Source organism: Hemicordylus capensis, chromosome 1 (assembly GCF_027244095.1).
Source record: "Hemicordylus capensis ecotype Gifberg chromosome 1, rHemCap1.1.pri, whole genome shotgun sequence".
Taxonomy (NCBI): Eukaryota; Metazoa; Chordata; class Lepidosauria; order Squamata; family Cordylidae; genus Hemicordylus; species Hemicordylus capensis.
Window position 1 is genome coordinate 103,427,717 of NC_069657.1, and position 18,274 is coordinate 103,445,990.

General features: G+C 41.9%; 1 protein-coding gene across 1 annotated transcript in view; it reads left to right on the forward strand.

The window, feature by feature from the left end:
* SLC17A6 (solute carrier family 17 member 6) overlaps nt 1-18,274 on the forward strand; it is an 86,475-nt gene that overhangs the window by 34,706 nt on the left and 33,495 nt on the right. The window contains exons 4-6 of the mRNA XM_053281374.1: nt 14,640-14,754; nt 16,712-16,799; nt 17,900-17,986. Of these exons, the coding sequence (XP_053137349.1) occupies nt 14,640-14,754; nt 16,712-16,799; nt 17,900-17,986 (290 nt within the window). The remainder of the gene's footprint in view (nt 1-14,639; nt 14,755-16,711; nt 16,800-17,899; nt 17,987-18,274) is intronic.

Consider the following 18,274-nt stretch of genomic DNA (forward strand, 5'->3'; position numbering starts at 1 on the left):
CCCCCATGGCTCAAGAGAGACCCCCAACTGTGGGGGGGAGACTGGAGCTGATGCCACTGCCTGTCCAGTAAGATGGGGGTGGGGGACTGCATTTCACTGGCAGGGGACCAGGAGCCAACTTTACCCCATAGCAATCTGGCACTGGCCTTGACAACACTCAACCCATAATATATATATTTTTTACTGCTCAAATTCAACTTTTTTCTTTACCTAGTGCACCCATTCCTAAGGTGAGTGCTGTGTTTGAATGTGGATCAGTCCATAACACTATTCAGGTATTATGCTGTACCTGTGTACAGATAGCTATTCACGGTCAGTCTATTTCTAGCCTATCCCATTCATTATGTAGGGCAGCGATAGTAGGCTATTAGTATTGGGTGGTGGCTGATGTGATTACAGTGCTCAGGATAAAATCTGGCTTTTGCATAAAAATGTGCTGGAAGAATACTTGGGCAGCATGATTTCAGAAGGAATTTGAGTTGATCAATTAATCTACATTTATGATGTATGTACAATTGTATATAGTGCGATTACCTATGTATCAGAGAGAAGCCATTAGGCTCCTCCTCGAAGTGAGATAGTGAGGCTATCACCATCTGCTTGCTGGGGCCAAGTGACTTTAGGTTTCTTCCCTCCTAGATTTGTCTACCTTGCTAACCCTTCTACCAGATCTTCATTTAAGCCTTCTTCAGGGGTTATGAAAGTGAGGGCACTGTACCCAGTGACAGCATCCCCAGTGAATCCTTGCCCTCACTGGGACATATGCTAAAACTCTGCCCCCTCCATCATTACAGTGTTTGTCTGAAGAGACAAATGCTGTACTTGTGGAGAATGTGGGTGGGTGGCATTGAAGAGCATATCAGTGTGGGTGAGGGGGCTTACAGGAGTGCCTTCATGGAATTTTACTTGGATACAGCATCTATCACAGAAAAATGCTTGAAAAGGACTTGTGCAACAGTATGAATGAGCGGGTACCTGAATTTGCTGACTTTCCTTGCCTTTCCCCATTTGTTTTCCTTTTAGTGTTTTCCTTTTCCTAGACTGTAAGCCATTATTTTCAAACCACCTTGAAAGCTTGGACAGAAAGGTTCTACATAAATATACTAAAATAAACTAAAAAAATATAAAAATGCAGCACTACACATGGAAACATTAAGGCAGCTCTATGAAAGATAACCGAGAAGGGTAGCATGCCAGCTTGACCGCTCATGTTGAATTCAAAACCTAGTAAGAGATTTGACTTGGAGACCATCTCAGACAGCAGCATGCTCTTCTTTGTTTTCCAGTCAGATCAGCCAATACAGCAGAAGCTAAAAATCAAAAGGTTCCAAACTCCCACCATCCTGTAGTGTCTCTTTGCACCAGTTTCCCCACAGAGCCGGCTAATGAAGCACCAAGTGAGTTTCCTCTGCCATATGGCTTGAGGGTCTTCCATTTTTCTGTCACAGGTGATGAAGCTGTTTTCACAACTTAATGATGCACTAAGGGAGTGAGGAGGGGGCTGTGGGATTTGTTCGACAAAAGCGGGCCTCAGATGTGTGGCAAAAATTAATAATGTATTCAGGCTTTTATTAGATTAGAAGTGGCGGCAGAGAATCAGCTTACCCATATTAATCCTCCGTGAGAGATTTAAAATAGGATTTAGTCAGAGAAAAACACACAGATGCTTCCACCCCTCTCCCCAACATGTAGATGAGAATATATATATTTAAATGAATGGAAGTAACATGTTTCATCACAAATTTAATACGGGAAGAAAAACTGCTAACCCAGTGCATCTGTCAGAATCCAGCAAAATATACTATGTTATATTTTTAAGCCTTAAAAATATGGTCAGCCTTAAAGTTTCCAATATGGATAGTCCCAACAGAAAACAGAAGCTGGATTGCGTTCTGTGCAGCAGCACAGAAGAGCACAGTGAGTGCCCTCATTCCATGCTATCCAAAGCCTACCCATGCTGCTTGTGAGTTTGGAGAAGCTCCCTGGCTGCTAAGAATTGTGTACTACCTGTAGCATCAATTTCCCCATCATTCCCAATAGGAGAAACCTCATTACAGCAAAAATGCAATTGTTAGTAGCTACAGAGCCACTCTGCGCTCACTGACAGAGTGGACAGGCTTTGGAGTAGCATGGAACTCTTGGGTTGGTGGGGTGCTGTGCAGAATGTAAGCTTCTCTTATTATCAAATGCAAGAACTTTAGTTATTGATAGGGTAGGAAAGGGGGGATGGTTGGACACAGGGTTTCATGGGCTCCCCTCCCAGTTCTATTTAGGATCAGGTCCAGATTCTTTTGGATTCTATAGTGCCCTAAAAGGATCTATATGAGTTATCCCAGCCATCTTTTCTTCCTGGTTCTTATACTTTGGTTAAGAAGCTGTAGTAGTAGTAGTACTTTACAGAAGTGGGACAGTCATGGAGTGGTTCTCTAGATGCTTCTATGAGCACAGAAGGCCATGTCCAGGAATGTTCATGCAGACCATATCTCTCATGGTTCTCAGCGTCTCTGGACACTTCTATGCATATTCATGGCAGTGCTAGAAATGCTGGCTGTTATGGTATTAATGTTTCCTAGAGATCCTGGTGGGCCTGAAAGATCCTGGTAATCCTGCTTCACTTGCTCGCAGCAACATCTAGGGCATTAAAAAAAAGAGTCTATTGTATCATCTGTCAGACTCCTTCCTTACTTCTACATACAGATAAGCAGAAAAATGGAAGTGGTGGGGAGGATTTCTGGTAAGCACCTGGATAGGATCCTAGTCTCGACGCAACCAGATCAAGGCCTGGATTACACATACTGGATTACAGTATGGTTCCCCCAAATGGAGTGGGCAACAAAATGCAAATGTGGTTTAGTTTAAGCAAGTGTAAAGCTTGGGACAAAAACAAACAAACCCCAGTTTCACATATATACTGATGGGGTCTGAGTTGTCAGTGACTGACCAAGAGAAAGATCTTGAGGTTGTGCTGGACAGCTCATTGAAAGTGGCATCTCAGTGTGCGGCAGCTTTGAAAAAGGCAAATTCCATGCTAGGGCTCATTAGAAAGGAGATTGAAGATAGAAATGCTAATATTATAATGCCCTTATACAAATCAATGGTGCGGCCACATTTGGAGTACTGTGTGCAGTTCTTTCACCGTAGACAATGTAGAACTGGAAAAGGTGCAGAAGAGGGCTACCAAGATGATTGGGGCGTGAAGCACCTTCCTTATGAGGCAAGGCTACAGCATCTGGGGCTCTTTAGTTTGGAAAAGAGGCAACTATGGGGAAACATGAAATTAGGCATGGAGTAGAGAGAGTGGACAGAGAGAACATTTTCTCCCTCTCTCACAACACTAGAACCAGGGGTCATCCCATGAAACTGAAGGCTGGGAATTTTTTTACCAAAAAAGGAAGTACTTTTTCACACAGCACATAATTAATCTATGGAATTCTCTGCCACGGGATGTGGTGATGGCCACTAGCTTGGATGGCTTTAAAAGTAGTGTAGACAAATTCACAGAGGACAGGTCTATCAATGGCTACTAGTCTGGTGGCTTTAGGCCATCTCCAGCTAGGGATGTGCATGAACCTGTCTAGCATTCCATTCAAGGAACACCGAACAGGTTCAGAACCCCTGTGTTCAAACCAGTTTGAACATGGGGGCAGGGGTGGCTTTAAGGCATGGGGAGGCTGTTCTTACCTCCCCCTCCACATTCCCCCCTCCAGCGCTGCTTTAAAAGATGCTGGTGCTGGGAGGCTATGTACCCTCTTGTCACCCTGGTCAGCATTAAACTTGAAGTGGCAGATACACGTGTGCCTGCAACACATATGTGTGTGCACGTGTGGTGGGTGCACGTGTGCCCACCACTTCTGGTTTTACACTGACAAGAGCAGCAAGAAGGTATACAGCCATCCTGTACCAGCATTTTTAAAGCCGCGCCGGAGGGGGGAATGCAGCGGGGGAGGTAAGTGCACACTCCCCATGCCTTAAAGCCACCACCTCCATCCTCTTGGGTGTGCACAGAACTGGTTCCGTGCACACCTTTACTGCCAGCCTCAGAGGCAACATGCCTCTCAATACCAGATGCAGGGAAATAACAGCAAGAGAGAGGTCATGCCCTCAGCTCTTTCCTGCGGGCTTCTCAGAAGCATCTGGTGGGCCACTGTGTGAAACAGGATGCTGGACTAGATACTGGATGCTGATCCAGCAGTGCTATTCTTATGTTGTTATTTCTGATACAGACTAGGGGAATGGAAAATACATTTATCTCTAAGTTAGGTCTCAGTTAATACAGGTAATTTAAAGCTTTTCCAGGGAGCTGTATGAAACCTTATTTAATAAGCCTGTTTCTTTTCCAACACCTGGAGACTGAATATGTAATCATGGGTCAACAAGCAACACTTCAGGGACAAGGGCCAGGACTGACTCCATTCAGACCATAATGCTATAAGATTATAAAAACCGGGAGTGCATAAACTAAACCTGGAGTTCATAAACTGTTCCTTTTAGAAATCCTGCTAAACATTGTTTCACTATGAATGCTGGACAGGCAATTTGTGCAATACTTTATCTTTTTTGCTCTCACAACAATCCTGACAGGTAGATTGATGCCTGCACAACAATACTGTGAGACAGATCCACTTTACAGATGAAAAATATAAAGACAGAGAAATTGGACTTTGCCAAAATATATGGGGAGTTGAGAGCTGAGCAGCGAATTGAAACTGGCTCTCAAATTTCTTAACCACACAATGAGACATCTTGGAGATGGGGAGAATGAAGATCCAGAGGCAAAAAAGATATCAAATAAATGTTGTTTTATTATGCTGTTTATACACAGTCTACCAGATGTTATTGACTAGCATAATAATAATAATAGTAATAATAATAAATAATGGCTTAAGAATGGCAACTTGAAGAAAGAAACAGAGGGTTTAATACTGGCTGAGCAAGAACAGGCACTGAGAACAAATTCAATAAGAGCAAAAGTCGAAAAATCCACAACAAACAGCAAGTGCCGCCTTTGTAAAGAAGCAGATGAAACCGTGGACCACCTAATCAGCTGTTGTAAAAAGATCGCACAGACTGACTACAAACAAAGGCATGACAAAGTAGCAGGGATGATACACTTGAACATCTGCAAAAAATACAAGCTACCTGTAGCCAAACATTGGTGGGACCATAAAATTGAAAAAGTTGAAGAAAATGAAGATGTGAAAATATTATGGGACTTCCGACTACAAACAGACAAACATCTGCCACACAATACACCAGACATAACTGTAGTCGAGAAGAAAAAAAAACAAGTTACAATAATCGACATAGCAATACCAAGGGATAGCAGAATAGAAGAAAAAGAAATAGAAAAAATCACCAAATACAAAGATCTACAAATTGAAATGGAAAGGCTGTGGCAGAAAAAGACCAAAATAATCCCAGTAGTAACTGGTGCCCTAGGTGCAATTCTGAAACACTTTGAAGAGCACCTCAACACCATAGGGGCCACAGAAATCACCATCAGCCAATTACAAAAAGCAGCATTACTGGGAACAGCCTATATTCTGCGACGATATCTATAACAACAGCAACAATATTGACAATAAAATTCAGCCATCCCAGGTCCTTGGGAAGGACTCGCTGTCTGGATAAAACAAACCAGTCAATAACAGCTGTCTGACTGTGTAAACAAGAAATAATAATAATAATAAATAATGAGGAGGAGGAGGAGGAACAGATAATTAAAGTACCAAATCCAGTCTATAACATCTGGTAGACAGTGTGTAAACAGCAGAATAAAAATTATCATGCTGAAATTATTATGCTATTGTGCTAAAAATAGCATAATAAAAATTATTAATAAATTATGATTATCATTATGCTATTTACACACAGTCTACCAGATGTTATTGACTGGATTTGGTACTTTAATTATCTGGCCCTTTCCAAGGGTCTAGGATAACTAAAGAAAAATTAAAGATCGCGTCATAGTATTGGTGCTGTCCTGAGCAGTGTGGCCTTCTGTAGCTGATGTGTTGTAATTTTATCGATGCCCAGGGTGTCAAGATGGTGTTCAAGTTCTTTTGGTACTGCACCAAGGGCACTGTTGTTGTTGTTGTTGTTTACACAGTCAGACAGGTGTTATTTACTGGTTTCTTTTATCCAGACATCGAGTCCTTCCCAAGGACCTGGGATGGCTGAATTTTATTATCAGTATGGTTGCTGTTATTATTCTCGCAGAATATAGGCTGTTCCCAGTATTGTTGCTTTTTGTAATTGGCTGATGGTGATTTCTGTGGCTCCTATGGTGTTGAGGTGCTCTTCAAGGTGTTTTGGAATTGCACCCAGGGCACCAATTACTACTGGCATTATTTTGGTCTTCTTCTGCCACAGTCTTTCAATTTCAATTTGTAGATCTTTGTATTTGGTGATTTTTTCCATTTCTTTTTCTTCTATTCTGCTATCACCTGGTATTGCTATGTCAATTATTTTAACTTGTTTGTCTTTCTTCTCGACTACAGTTGTTGTTGTTGTTGTTATTTATTGGAAGGAACCTACAGGGCACAAAATCTTCTTCAAGATTACTGCTTTTAAGTGTGATCTGACCTCACCTCTCCGGGAAACTAGAGAATTCAGAAAAACTACCTGGTTAGCCTAGAATTATTGAAGCAGGACAGCAAAAGGGCTTCCCAGGTGAAAAAAAATGTCAATTTCTTTTTAATTTTGCATTGTTAGTAGTGCTGATCCAATGCAAGTACCATATTACCATGTACCCACAGAACTTGCTGTATGGAGCTGGAAATTCCATCTATATTAAACTAATAGCTCTAAGATGTGATATACTTAGGATAAGGGACTCCCATCTCAAACTAGAAGTCAGTGAAGCAATTGCTCCATCTGCTGACAGATAATCACGCAATGTTCTTTTGATGTCCTTAATGATGTTGGCTTAACATGTATTTGAATGTTACAAGCAGCTTCTAATTCTTTTTTTCAGTCTCTCAATTTATGGTCGCAAAGAAAAGCAAGTCACTCGGTTAGGTATTTATGTTGTTAAAATCATTCTGGAGGCAGTAGAAAGGATTTTAAATAACTGCAGCACAAATGTGCAGAATGGAAACAAAAGAAAATTCCTTTAACCAGACTGATCTCCACTATGTGGAACTATTTCCAGAAGGAACAACCTAAGCAATCTTTTAAGAGGAGTGTTTCATTTTTAGCTACTTGTGAATTTGAACGCATTGTGGTTGTAAAATGTTTGCAAATGTAAAAGTCAAATCCTGTGCCCTGGCCATGCATGCCTGCAATGGAAGCAAATATACAGTACAAATATTAAGAACCGGTGCCAGTAAACATGAAGACATTGGTCCATATTCAGACTACCGTTGTGTTGTTGTGCTAGCTCAAGGATGTTGTTGGATGTAATACAATGTTGCGCACAGGAAGCAAGTCTGCTCTAGACTAGTTCTTGTGCTAGTGGAAGATGTTGACAGGTCGTGTTGCATATCACAACAATGCTTCGCACAAAATGCTGCTTCCTTGTATGTATCCAGTTGTGCGACTTCACAAATCACTGCAACTTTGCACAGCTCTGCAGACTTCTTAAGTCTGTTGTACCACTTATTTCATTCCCAGAGTGAATGGAACACTAGTCTGCAGATAAGCCATTATTTTGAAAGCGGAGCCTTCATGTTGCAGAGGTCAAGACATAGCTTTTGGAGCTTAGTTTTCCTATATCATTGTCGGCTTTGGACATTGTATTTGTCCTGGTTTTGATGTCAGCTATATGGATACCATGGTGAGAAGCTTAGATGAAAATCCTTATCCATTCAGAACAATGGTCAAAATGAACAAATGAAGTGCTTGGCTCTGTCATTTCATGTCATGTACAGAAAATATTAGAAAATCATCAAATGCTTCTTCAGTTAGATACTTTTATTTCTGCTCACTTTAATTCAGAGTATGTCACTAGCAACCGAAAGATCCAGAGATTGAAGGGCATAGGGGAGTGTGTGATGTATTCTTTAGTGCACTTTCAGGATGAAGATGAGGTCCAACAAGCTTATCTAGCACCCTATTTGACCTTCATATGCCCTGTAGAACACACTCCAGAATCTTCTGCAAGGACCACAGTACACAGAGGTGACATGACAGATGTGGGTGTGTTCCTTGGCAGAGAAGACAAGGTGGAAAGAATTCCCTAAGGAGACAATCAGGTCATTCATCAATCAAAAACTGTGTTCTACCTGGGTTTCGGGGCTGTGTGTGCTCCCAATTTTTGATTGTGTAGAACTAAGCAAGGTAGGAGGAAAACCTGGGTAGCTTTTCCTCCTTCCTTGCTTCCACACAATCACTTCTACCCAGGTTTTCCTCTTACCTTGTTTCCACATAATCAAAAATTGGGAGCACACACAGTACCCAAACGCCGGAGGAACACAGTTTTTTACTGTGTGAATGACCCCAGTGCCAAATGACAGGTTAACAAGTGGTTGTCTTTTAAATTACAAATCCTTTGATATGCATGCATGCCCAGAGCAAAAAAATGTTGCAGATCAAGACGGGTGATTATTGTCAGTCCAGAAATAGATTTAACAGCTTAAAATTACAAAATACCTGTCATTTTAAAGAAAGTCATAATTAAATTCTCCCCAATTAAATTAAGAATCCTCCTGACATTCTACATAATTTTGAGACACAAAAATGGTCATGAATATTAAGCTGGATCTGCTAGCCTAAGAGGTTCAGAGACAAGCAAATATGTTCAGATTATCAGATATTTGGATAAACCGAACCAGTCTTGGGCCAACACTAGAAACTTTTAAGTTCAGCCTAATGAACTGTTATGCATCTACAGTGCAGCCATTAGAGCACTGCACATCAGATTAATGTCAGATGTAGTTTATGCTGTTCACCAGACATATCAAAAGGCACATGAATTATAAAAAGTGCTCAGATTATAAAATAAACAGTGATGTCTATGATTTTAAAAAATAAACAAAAAGGAGAGTGATAGAATTATATGAGCAAAAACAAACCTGTCAAGTAAAACCACAGCAACAATGAGATTTATTTATTTATTTAATCAATCAATCAATCTTCAATTTTAGGATGTAAAATAGAAAAGTGATTCAAAATATAAATACATGTTTTAATCGTTTTTCTTAAAAGTTGTACGACCTTGGGGCCCTTGGCTGAAAAGTGACATATGGACCTTATGAATATTTACATTACATTATATCACATGTTTATAATTTCTTAAAGACTGATAATCTATAAGGAGACAGTGTGGCATAGGGGATTAGAATGTTGGATTTTGATCCAAGAAAAAGACCTCAAATCCATACTCAGCTGTGAAGCTCATTGAGTGACTTGGCGACCAATCATACTCTTGTAACCTCCTCTATCACAGGGCAAGGCTGGTTGTGAAGATAAATAAGTGTTGTAACCCAAATCCCTGTATACAGCCATGAGTTGTGAATGGTTGAGATACTAATAATAATTACAGTTAGGGATGTGCGAATCGATTCAGGTAGAAAACTATTTGTACCCAAATCTGTCTGGGGCTATTTGTGGACAAAACAAATCACCCCTGTGCTAGCTGGCCAGATTCGAGTACAAAACAAATCGCCCAGATTTTGGATCTAAAAAATTTGTAGATTCAGACCTCCATTTTGTGGTGATCTGTCTTGCTGTCTCCATTTTGTGTCAGGAATTTTTTTAAATCCTGCCCTCCCAAACTTCAGATTGGTGACTTACAGTGCGCAATGATTGGCTGACGATTCCCTCTGGTTCCAGATTGGCTCATTTCCATTCAAATATTGTGTTGCCAGGGGTGACTGACCCCACATTGGATAGGAGAAGGGACAAAGAGGAACAAGGGTGGGGGGAGTTCGAAGGAAGGATTTTCAAATGTACAGGCAGCCAGCCACCATTCTGCCTTTCTGCCTCATGAGAGAAAAGAGAGAGAGAGCCAGAGAGCCAAGGGAGCTTTGCTTTGCCTTGCCCATGCTGCCTGGAATAGATTCTCTGCTTTTTGTTCCTGCTTTCCTGATTCAGGAAAAGATAAGAGCTTTCCCCCCACCCCTTCCTGCTGCTGAGAGAATCACTACCTGTGCCTGCTGTCTGTGTGTGATTTGGGTACAAAATGATTTGTACCCAGAGCTACCTGTTTTGGGAGATTTGTGGACAAAATAAATCACCCCTGTGCTAGCTGGCCAGATTCGGACACATAACAAATTGAGGGTGATTCGATTCGGGTACAAATCAAATCAAAAAAATCAATTTGTGCGCATCTCTAATTACAGTGGCCCACATATGGCACAGCGTGCCACTGATCCCACTAGAGGAAGCACTTGCAGTTCTACTTTCTTCCCACCATTCCCAATGGGAGTACCATTGCAGGCACAATGCCACAATCCTTCAAGTGGAGACACTTTTCTTAGGTACAAGATCCCTGAGAGAATGCTTGGAAACCTGCCTCTGTATCTGAAACCCTGCTCTCTGAGAAGCTGCCTTATACTTAGTCAGACCATTGGTCCATCTCGCTCAGTATTTTCTACACAAACTGGCTGTGGCTTCTCCAAGGTTGCAGGCAGGAGTCTCTGTCTCAGAGAGACTCAGTCTTGGAGATTGCAGGGAGGGAACTTAGAACCTTCTGCATGCAAGCAAGCAGATGCTCTTCCCAGAGTGGCCCCATTCCCTAAGGGGAATATCTTATAGTGGTCACACATGTAGTCTCCCATTCAAATGCAAACCAGAGCAGACCCTGCTTAGCAAAGGGGACAATTCATGCACCACAAGACCAGCTCTCCTCTACACTTATAGTATTTGTCTGAAGAAACAACTGCTGTACATGAGGAGAGTACCTCCCATGATGTGGAATGCTAGTATCCCAGTGTTTCAAGGATCTGTCTTTGTTTATTCAGACAACTGCTGTAAGTGTGAAAAGTGGAAGGCAATATTTCAGTCTCTGTGTGCTTCCAAGTATACACCCAGGGACCCTGTATGTAAGTATAATATCCCATGTTGTATAGGTTCTGAACAGGTTCTTACAGAGATGTGATTGTCTATTAATATAGGATATGTATATGTAACAAAATAACCTGACTTTATTGTGAACTTGATATTTCCATAAACACACACACACACACACACACACACACTATATATATATATATATATATATATATATATATATATATATATATATATGAAGCTATGCATTAGAATGAAAAGATTAAAAATAAAACATTAGGATATTAACCCCTCACATTTTTATTTTGTTCATTGTCCAGGAAACACAGCTCATATATTTAAAGAGTAAACAGTGAATTCATAACAAAATAGTTAATCTAGGGAGAAAAAGATTACTGGAAATTTGTAAGGGAAAGCTGTCAAGCAGAGGTATATGCACTCTGTCACATACTCAAGCTTTCTTTCTCAAGAGATTGAGATACTGTTTATATAGAAAGAGGCTTGATAGGATGTATTAATAATAAGAGCGTGAAGTGGGGTCCATCTCTGTTGAACATCCTCCATGGAACAAATGACCTTTTCCTGTGCAGCTGCCTGAAGTCATTTGTCTGCCTTTTCAAACAAAATGTGTCCTACTTCCAGTTCAAGAATTTTTCTCTCTCCTTTTGGTAAAAGCAGACACATGGAAAGCATGTCTTGGAAGTGCACTTTATACCTTGGAATATGTCCCTGTTTCCTGCTTGTTGAAGCCTTGTTGTCAATGAACTGACAACACCAAACCACATTTTAGTATCAAGGTTATGGTAACTGTTGTTTTGTTGCAGACTGCATTCCATCTACCATTTCCTGCTGAAGGGAACAAGGTTTCCTTATTTTATTTATCCTTAACAACAACTGAATTAAGTAGATGACCTCTTTACAGCCATGTACTTGGCAGATCTGGGGTTGAACACAGGTCTTTCTGGCTCAAAAGTGACACTATTCACTGGACGTCCTCAAGGACTATTTTTTGATGTTACTTTAAGGGTTCCTTCACTTCACATATACATGTTGGTTAGTTATAGAGGTCATTCATACAATCAGGAACTGTGTTCTATTACAGTTCTCTGTATGGGGGCTGTTTGTGCTCTCAGTTTTTGGTTGTGTGGAAGCAAGTGGAGAAAATCCTGGGTAGAAGTGATTGTGTGGAAGCAAGGTAAAAAGAAAACCGGAGTAGCTTTTCCTTCTACCTTTCTTCCACATAATGAGCCGGGTCTAACAATCAGTGAGACCCGGTTTGTCTGGGTTTGTGGGGAGAGCAGGGCGGGAGCCCTGGATGGCCAGATCAGCAGCCCACACAACTGCAGGCTCTTTGACAGAGCCGGCAGGGGCTAGGGAGTTCAGGGGCCGCATGGCCCCTGGAAGCTCCAGTATGCCCTGTGCGAGTGCGCAGGGCATACTGGAGAGACCCCCGGAGCCGGAAGGCAGATTTTTGCCTCCCCTCGGAGGGTCTACTCGTGAGTAGCCGTGGCGCGGAGCCACACCGCAGCTACTCATGATTTTAAAAAACGGGTTTGCAGAGCGCTTGCTCCGCAAACCCGGTTTAAGGGGAAGGGTTGTTTGGCGGGTTAACCGCCGGGAAGCAACCGGCCTTGCCTGCGAGCCTGGTGGCTCCCATGATCAGCCGAAATCGGGCTAGGCTCCCCTAGCCCGATTTTGGCTGATCGTGGGAATAGCCTCAATCACTTCTAACCAGGTTTTCCTCTTACTTTGCTTCCACACAACCGAAAATTGGGAGCACACACAGCTCCCAAACCTGGGTAGAGCACAGTTTCGACTGTGTGAATGAACTCATAGAGGCGATTCTCACGATCGCCAAAAAGTGGGGTAAGGGAGCCTAGCCCGCTTTTTGGCGGTTGTTTGCTGCCAAGGGAGCCAAGTGGCTCCCGGCAGCAAATCGCCCAAACCACCCCTCCCTTTACCCCAGATTAGTGAAGTGAGCGCTCTGCTAACTGGGGTTACCAGATCGTTACTGGGGTTACTCATGCAGGGCATGCTGGAACTACCGGGGGCTGCATGGCCCCTGAACTCCCAAGCCCCGGCCAGCTCTGTGACGGAGTCAGCAGTCGTGTGGGCGGCCAGTGCAGCCACCCATAGATGGCTGACTGATCATCTGCTGGGAGAGTTGGCTTACCAGGGGCATAGCAAAGTTGAAGTGGGCCCAGAGAAAAGATTTTAAAATTGGCCCCCACCTCACTGAAGCTCAACTCATGAAGCAAAGAAATCTTAAATGGGGCTGATAATATCTGTCTATCTATCTATCTATCTATCTATCTATCTATCTATCTATCTATCTATCTATCTCTCTCCTATGTGCCACAGTAGGATGTCATCCTAAATTATTTTTTTTAAGGTTTTGTAAATTGTGGACAATGCAAGTCATTTAATGGTGCTAGAGAAAGACATGCTGTTCTGGTACCGTGTTTCCTCGAAAATAAGACAGTGTCTTATATTAATTTTAGCCCCAAAAAATGCACTAGGGCAATTAGCAGTACATCAGAAATTACTGCTAGGTCTTACTTTCGGGGAAACAGGGTAGCTCCAGGTCTTAACACTCACATTGGTTTCGGAGGATGAATACAACTGAAGGAAGCCTGGGTGGATGCGCAACTGGGGGAGTCAGTCATGTGACTTGCCTCTGGGGGGCCCCCAAGGCAGTGGGCCCCCAGACAACTGTCTCCCCTTGCCCTATTATAGTTACGCCTCTGGGGCTTAGCCTGCTCTCCCCGCAAACCCCATCCAGGCTCTTCTCACTGATTGTGAGAAGAGCCTCATAGTTTATTTTGGTCATTGACCATCACCAATATTATACTCCAAGATAAATAAATCTTATATAAAAATGAAAACTATCACAACTCAATACCTCACACGTTAACTCAAAAATAATAATATGAACAGAACAGATTTAGGGCAGGCGCTTCCATGATGGGCAGTTTGAGGAGATCCAGGCTGCCAATCTCAGAAATGCCTGCCCGTGTGGTTACAGCAGATCTCCCTGCAGACAACCGCTGCTGCAACCATGAATGCCTAGAGAGAGGGGGTGAGTGACAGTGCTAGGTGGGACTTCCTATCTGCTTTTGGCCCTGTAACTGTGTGCGGGTTTTGGGGGGCAACTAACATTGATATTATAGTTGGCTGAAGGCAAAGTACCTTGAGGTGCAGAGGCTCTTAGAAGCTGCTGCTTGTTTTTAGGTGTCTGTTTGGGTCAAATAGGTCCTTCTTGCAAATTTGTTTATAAATATATTTGTAAATAAATCATTTAAAAGACTATATTAATCTACTCTCACATTCAAAGGAAAATGAATCCTATAGAAGTATCTTTGAAACTCAAAGTCAGTCAGGGATGTGGCAAACAAGTAACAGTACTTTACTCATTTACTGGTATTTCTAGGGAAGATATTTCTTTTTGGGCTTTGTGTGTTCAAGAAATTTAAAACATTCTGTTGTCCTTTATTAACATCACCATTTCCCCTCACAGAAACATTTTTTTTCATGTATGGAACATATATAAGTAAAAATGTACACACATGCATATGTTTTATGGAGAGCCTAAAAACAAAATGACAGATCTGAATATGCAAATGTATGCTGGAATGATGCATATTCTGAAATAAGTCCATATACATCACCTTTCTGTTCTCTTATAGGGTGTTTGGTGCAGCTATACTACTGACCTCTACGCTCAATATGCTAATACCCTCTGCAGCTCGAGTGCACTATGGATGTGTTATCTTTGTTAGGATCTTGCAAGGCCTTGTTGAGGTATGCAAAAGACATATAAAGTGTTTGGAATGTGTGCGTCTCCATCACTATCATCAAGGTGAACAAGATGAAGGGTTGTCCCTTGTTTCATCTCTTGTTTCTTATGACATGACATATTTTCTCTGTTCTAACATCCACTTTGGTGCTGCCCTTAGCACCCAGTAATGACCTGTAGCAGGTACCTGAAGGAGCTGCAGAATGGGAATGCATTGGTGGAAATGCTTTTGAACATGATAGTGATGGTTGAGAGATGGCAAATATATACTTTTATCACAGCAATATATCCAGATAGCAGTTTCACATTTCTGAATCTGTGAACAAAAATGAGGAACTCCCCACCACCCCCAATTGTTATAGGTCAAATTCACCTTGTAATAGCTGAGAAAATCATATCCAACATAAAAGTAACCAAAGGAATCCCTGATCAGAGTTACTACCGGAGTGCTGCCATTTTGCCCCTGCTAACTGGGCAAAGAGGCACCTTTTTAACGTGGTGATTCTCTTTATTTAGCAGGGGGAGAGTAACTGGCCCTATCCACCCCCCACACAGTACCTCCAGTGACTTTTGCTGGTGTCTATCTGATGTTTCTTTTTAGATTGTGAGCCCTTTAAGAAGGGATCCATCTTATTTATTTATTAAGATAAGAAGGGATCCATCTTATTTATTTATTATTTCTCTGTGTAAACCTCTTTGTAGACTTTTGTTGAAAAGCGGTATCATCATCATCATCATCATCATCATTATTATTATTATTAATTCAATTTCTATACCGCCCTTCCAAAAATGGCTCAGGGCGGAGAAATAACAAACAAATAAGATGGAATCCTGTCCCCAAAGGGCTCACAATCTAAAAAGATACATAAGACAGATACCAGCAACAGTCACTGGAGGTACTGTGCTGGGGGTGGATAGGGCCAGTTCCTCTCCCACTGCTAAATAAAGAGAATCACCTTATGGGAGTTGAAGGCCAACATCTTCAGGAGGGCGGAAGCTGAGCATCCCTGAACTAGGGACTGGGTTAGTCTTTCTAGGAGAGTTGCTGAATCAGCAAAGGCTAGGGTTGAAGTGACAGTCTTTATAGTTTGGAGGAGCCACACCCTTTCCTGCCCTGCCTGAAATGCCTTGCTCTAGAGGATATCCTGGTTCAGGCTTCCCCCTCCTCCTAAGGAGACTCATCGAGGGGCAAGCCCTGAGAAGCTAGCCATGACTTCTCTGCTGCTGGCTCTCTGTGTGGGCATGCCATCGTCTCTTCTCCTGGGGACTTGGAGGTGAGGCAGGGGGTTCAATAGTAGTAGCTGGCTATGCCCTGTGGGCTGCTGGATCCAGTGTCTCCTCAGATATTTCTATAGGGGCACCCGTTTCTGTAGGTGGCAGAACCTTTGCAGGAATAGTGAGCTCAGATGGCAATGCGGCAGATTCAGGCATTGGAAGGCCCTCTGCTGGAGTGGTGGATTCAGGTGGTGACCGAACCTCTATGAGGATAGTAGGTAGGTTCAGGTGGTTCTGGCAATGTTGGACCTGGAGCGGCTTCATCAAGTGGTGCATCATGTCCTTCATTCTTGGAGCTACTGGCCTCCAGGGTCAGGATCTGTCCAGGGTCAGGATTTTTCAGAATCTGACAATGACAGCTTCAGACAACATGACCAATGTTGGCTTATCATGCCCACCACTCCACCTCCCCACACCGGAAGTCGGGCTTGCTGCCCAATTAAGGGAACCAGAGTTTCAGCTTTTCTTTCATCATCTGAACCCTCTTCCCTAATATAGAACATTCACTAAAACTGACTAATGCATTTCAACTTATATCCTTGGTTACAAATTTGCCATCTCCTCTCTTCCATTTGATGCTATATTTTAATAATCTCTAATTCCGTGCACTTGGTGTAGTGTTGTGCAACTGATTACTCTTTTTAGATTAGTTGTAAACAGGTATAAAACATGCAATTTATTCCATAGGGTGTAACCTATCCAGCTTGCCATGGAATATGGAGCAAATGGGCACCTCCTTTAGAAAGAAGTAGATTAGCAACTACGTCTTTCTGTGGTACGTAACATTTAATAGTTTTGTCCTTTTCATTTGACTGAATTATGTAGCATTCTCTAAAGTAAACTGAGTGTTTTCTCAGTTCAACAACAATATTCACATACATTGACTGCAGTGGGATTTTACTGCTTTTACAGAAAAGAGTATGGATAGCAATCTCACACTTCTGAATCTGTGGGGAGGGAAATAGAAACTGAGAACTTATCTTTGGTTGCTGGAGGTCAGATTCAAATAAATACATCTGGATTTATTTGCCAACCTGAACTAAAAACTCAGGTGATGAATAATGTGTTTACACATATAATAATGAATTTCCCCAGTGTCCATATACCAGTTTTGCAATTGACCCATGATATTTTGAAAGCATTTAAACCAGGGCTGTATAACCTTTGGCCTTCAATTGTTTCTGGATCATCCCCAGCTACCATGGCACGTAGGGACTGCAGGAATTGTAGTGTAACGTCTGCAGGAAGGCCAAAGTTGTGCAGCTCTAATTTGAGTTAAATGAAGGATCTGGCCATTTCACTACATAACCATGCTTTCCAGGCTGAGAAATCAAATGAACTGAAATGAAGAGCCCTAGATACTAGTGTGAGTTATCTATTGCTTTATTTTAAGAGTTTTCACCTGAACTGTTAGATGAAGATATTAGATGAAGTATGTGACCTAACCATATGGTAAACTCAGCCAATTAAAAACAGTTCTGTCCAGAAAACATCAACAGCTAACATCCAGACTAGTAAAATGCTGGTACAGCAAATGCACAGCATATGCTACAGAGGAGAGGAGACTTTTTAAAAAATCATCCCTTCCATCTGTAGCCACCTGTGACTCTTGAAAATATATCACTGGTGGCTGGGCAGCCCTCAGAGGCATATTTTCAGGGGTCACAGGAGGTTCCGGAGAAAAGAAGAGAAAAATGAAAATAGTTCCTCCCCTTTAGCATGTGCAGCATCACTGCAGGACTTCTCTCCAGAAACCTGAAAAACCAGAGGCATTTTTGTACTTGTACACATACTGCATATCTAGCAGAAAAGGGCTTTTCCATCCCTTTTACCAGTAAGCATTTCTGTTTTATTAATTGCTATCTTCTTTCCCAGGTTCTTATGCAGGCGCTGTTATTGCAATGCCATTGGCTGGGATTTTAGTGCAATACACTGGATGGTCTTCTGTGTTCTATGTGTATGGTATGATATTCTCTATTCACCTTGCATCACAGTTTTATTGTCAAAGCCTGAATAGTTGTAATAAGTAATGTAAAGCTCATCTATTATTTGCTATATATATTTTATTGATAGATTAGGAAAGATTTGAATGAAAAGATTAAAAACAAACAAACAACCAGCATAAGAGCCAGTGACTGACATCCAGACCAATGAAGCGCTGGTGTTTTGGGAGAAGAATGGGTGCTGCTGAAGAGTTCAGCTAAATCAGTTCCACTACCCATGCAGTGGAGAGGTGGAATTTAATTAAAC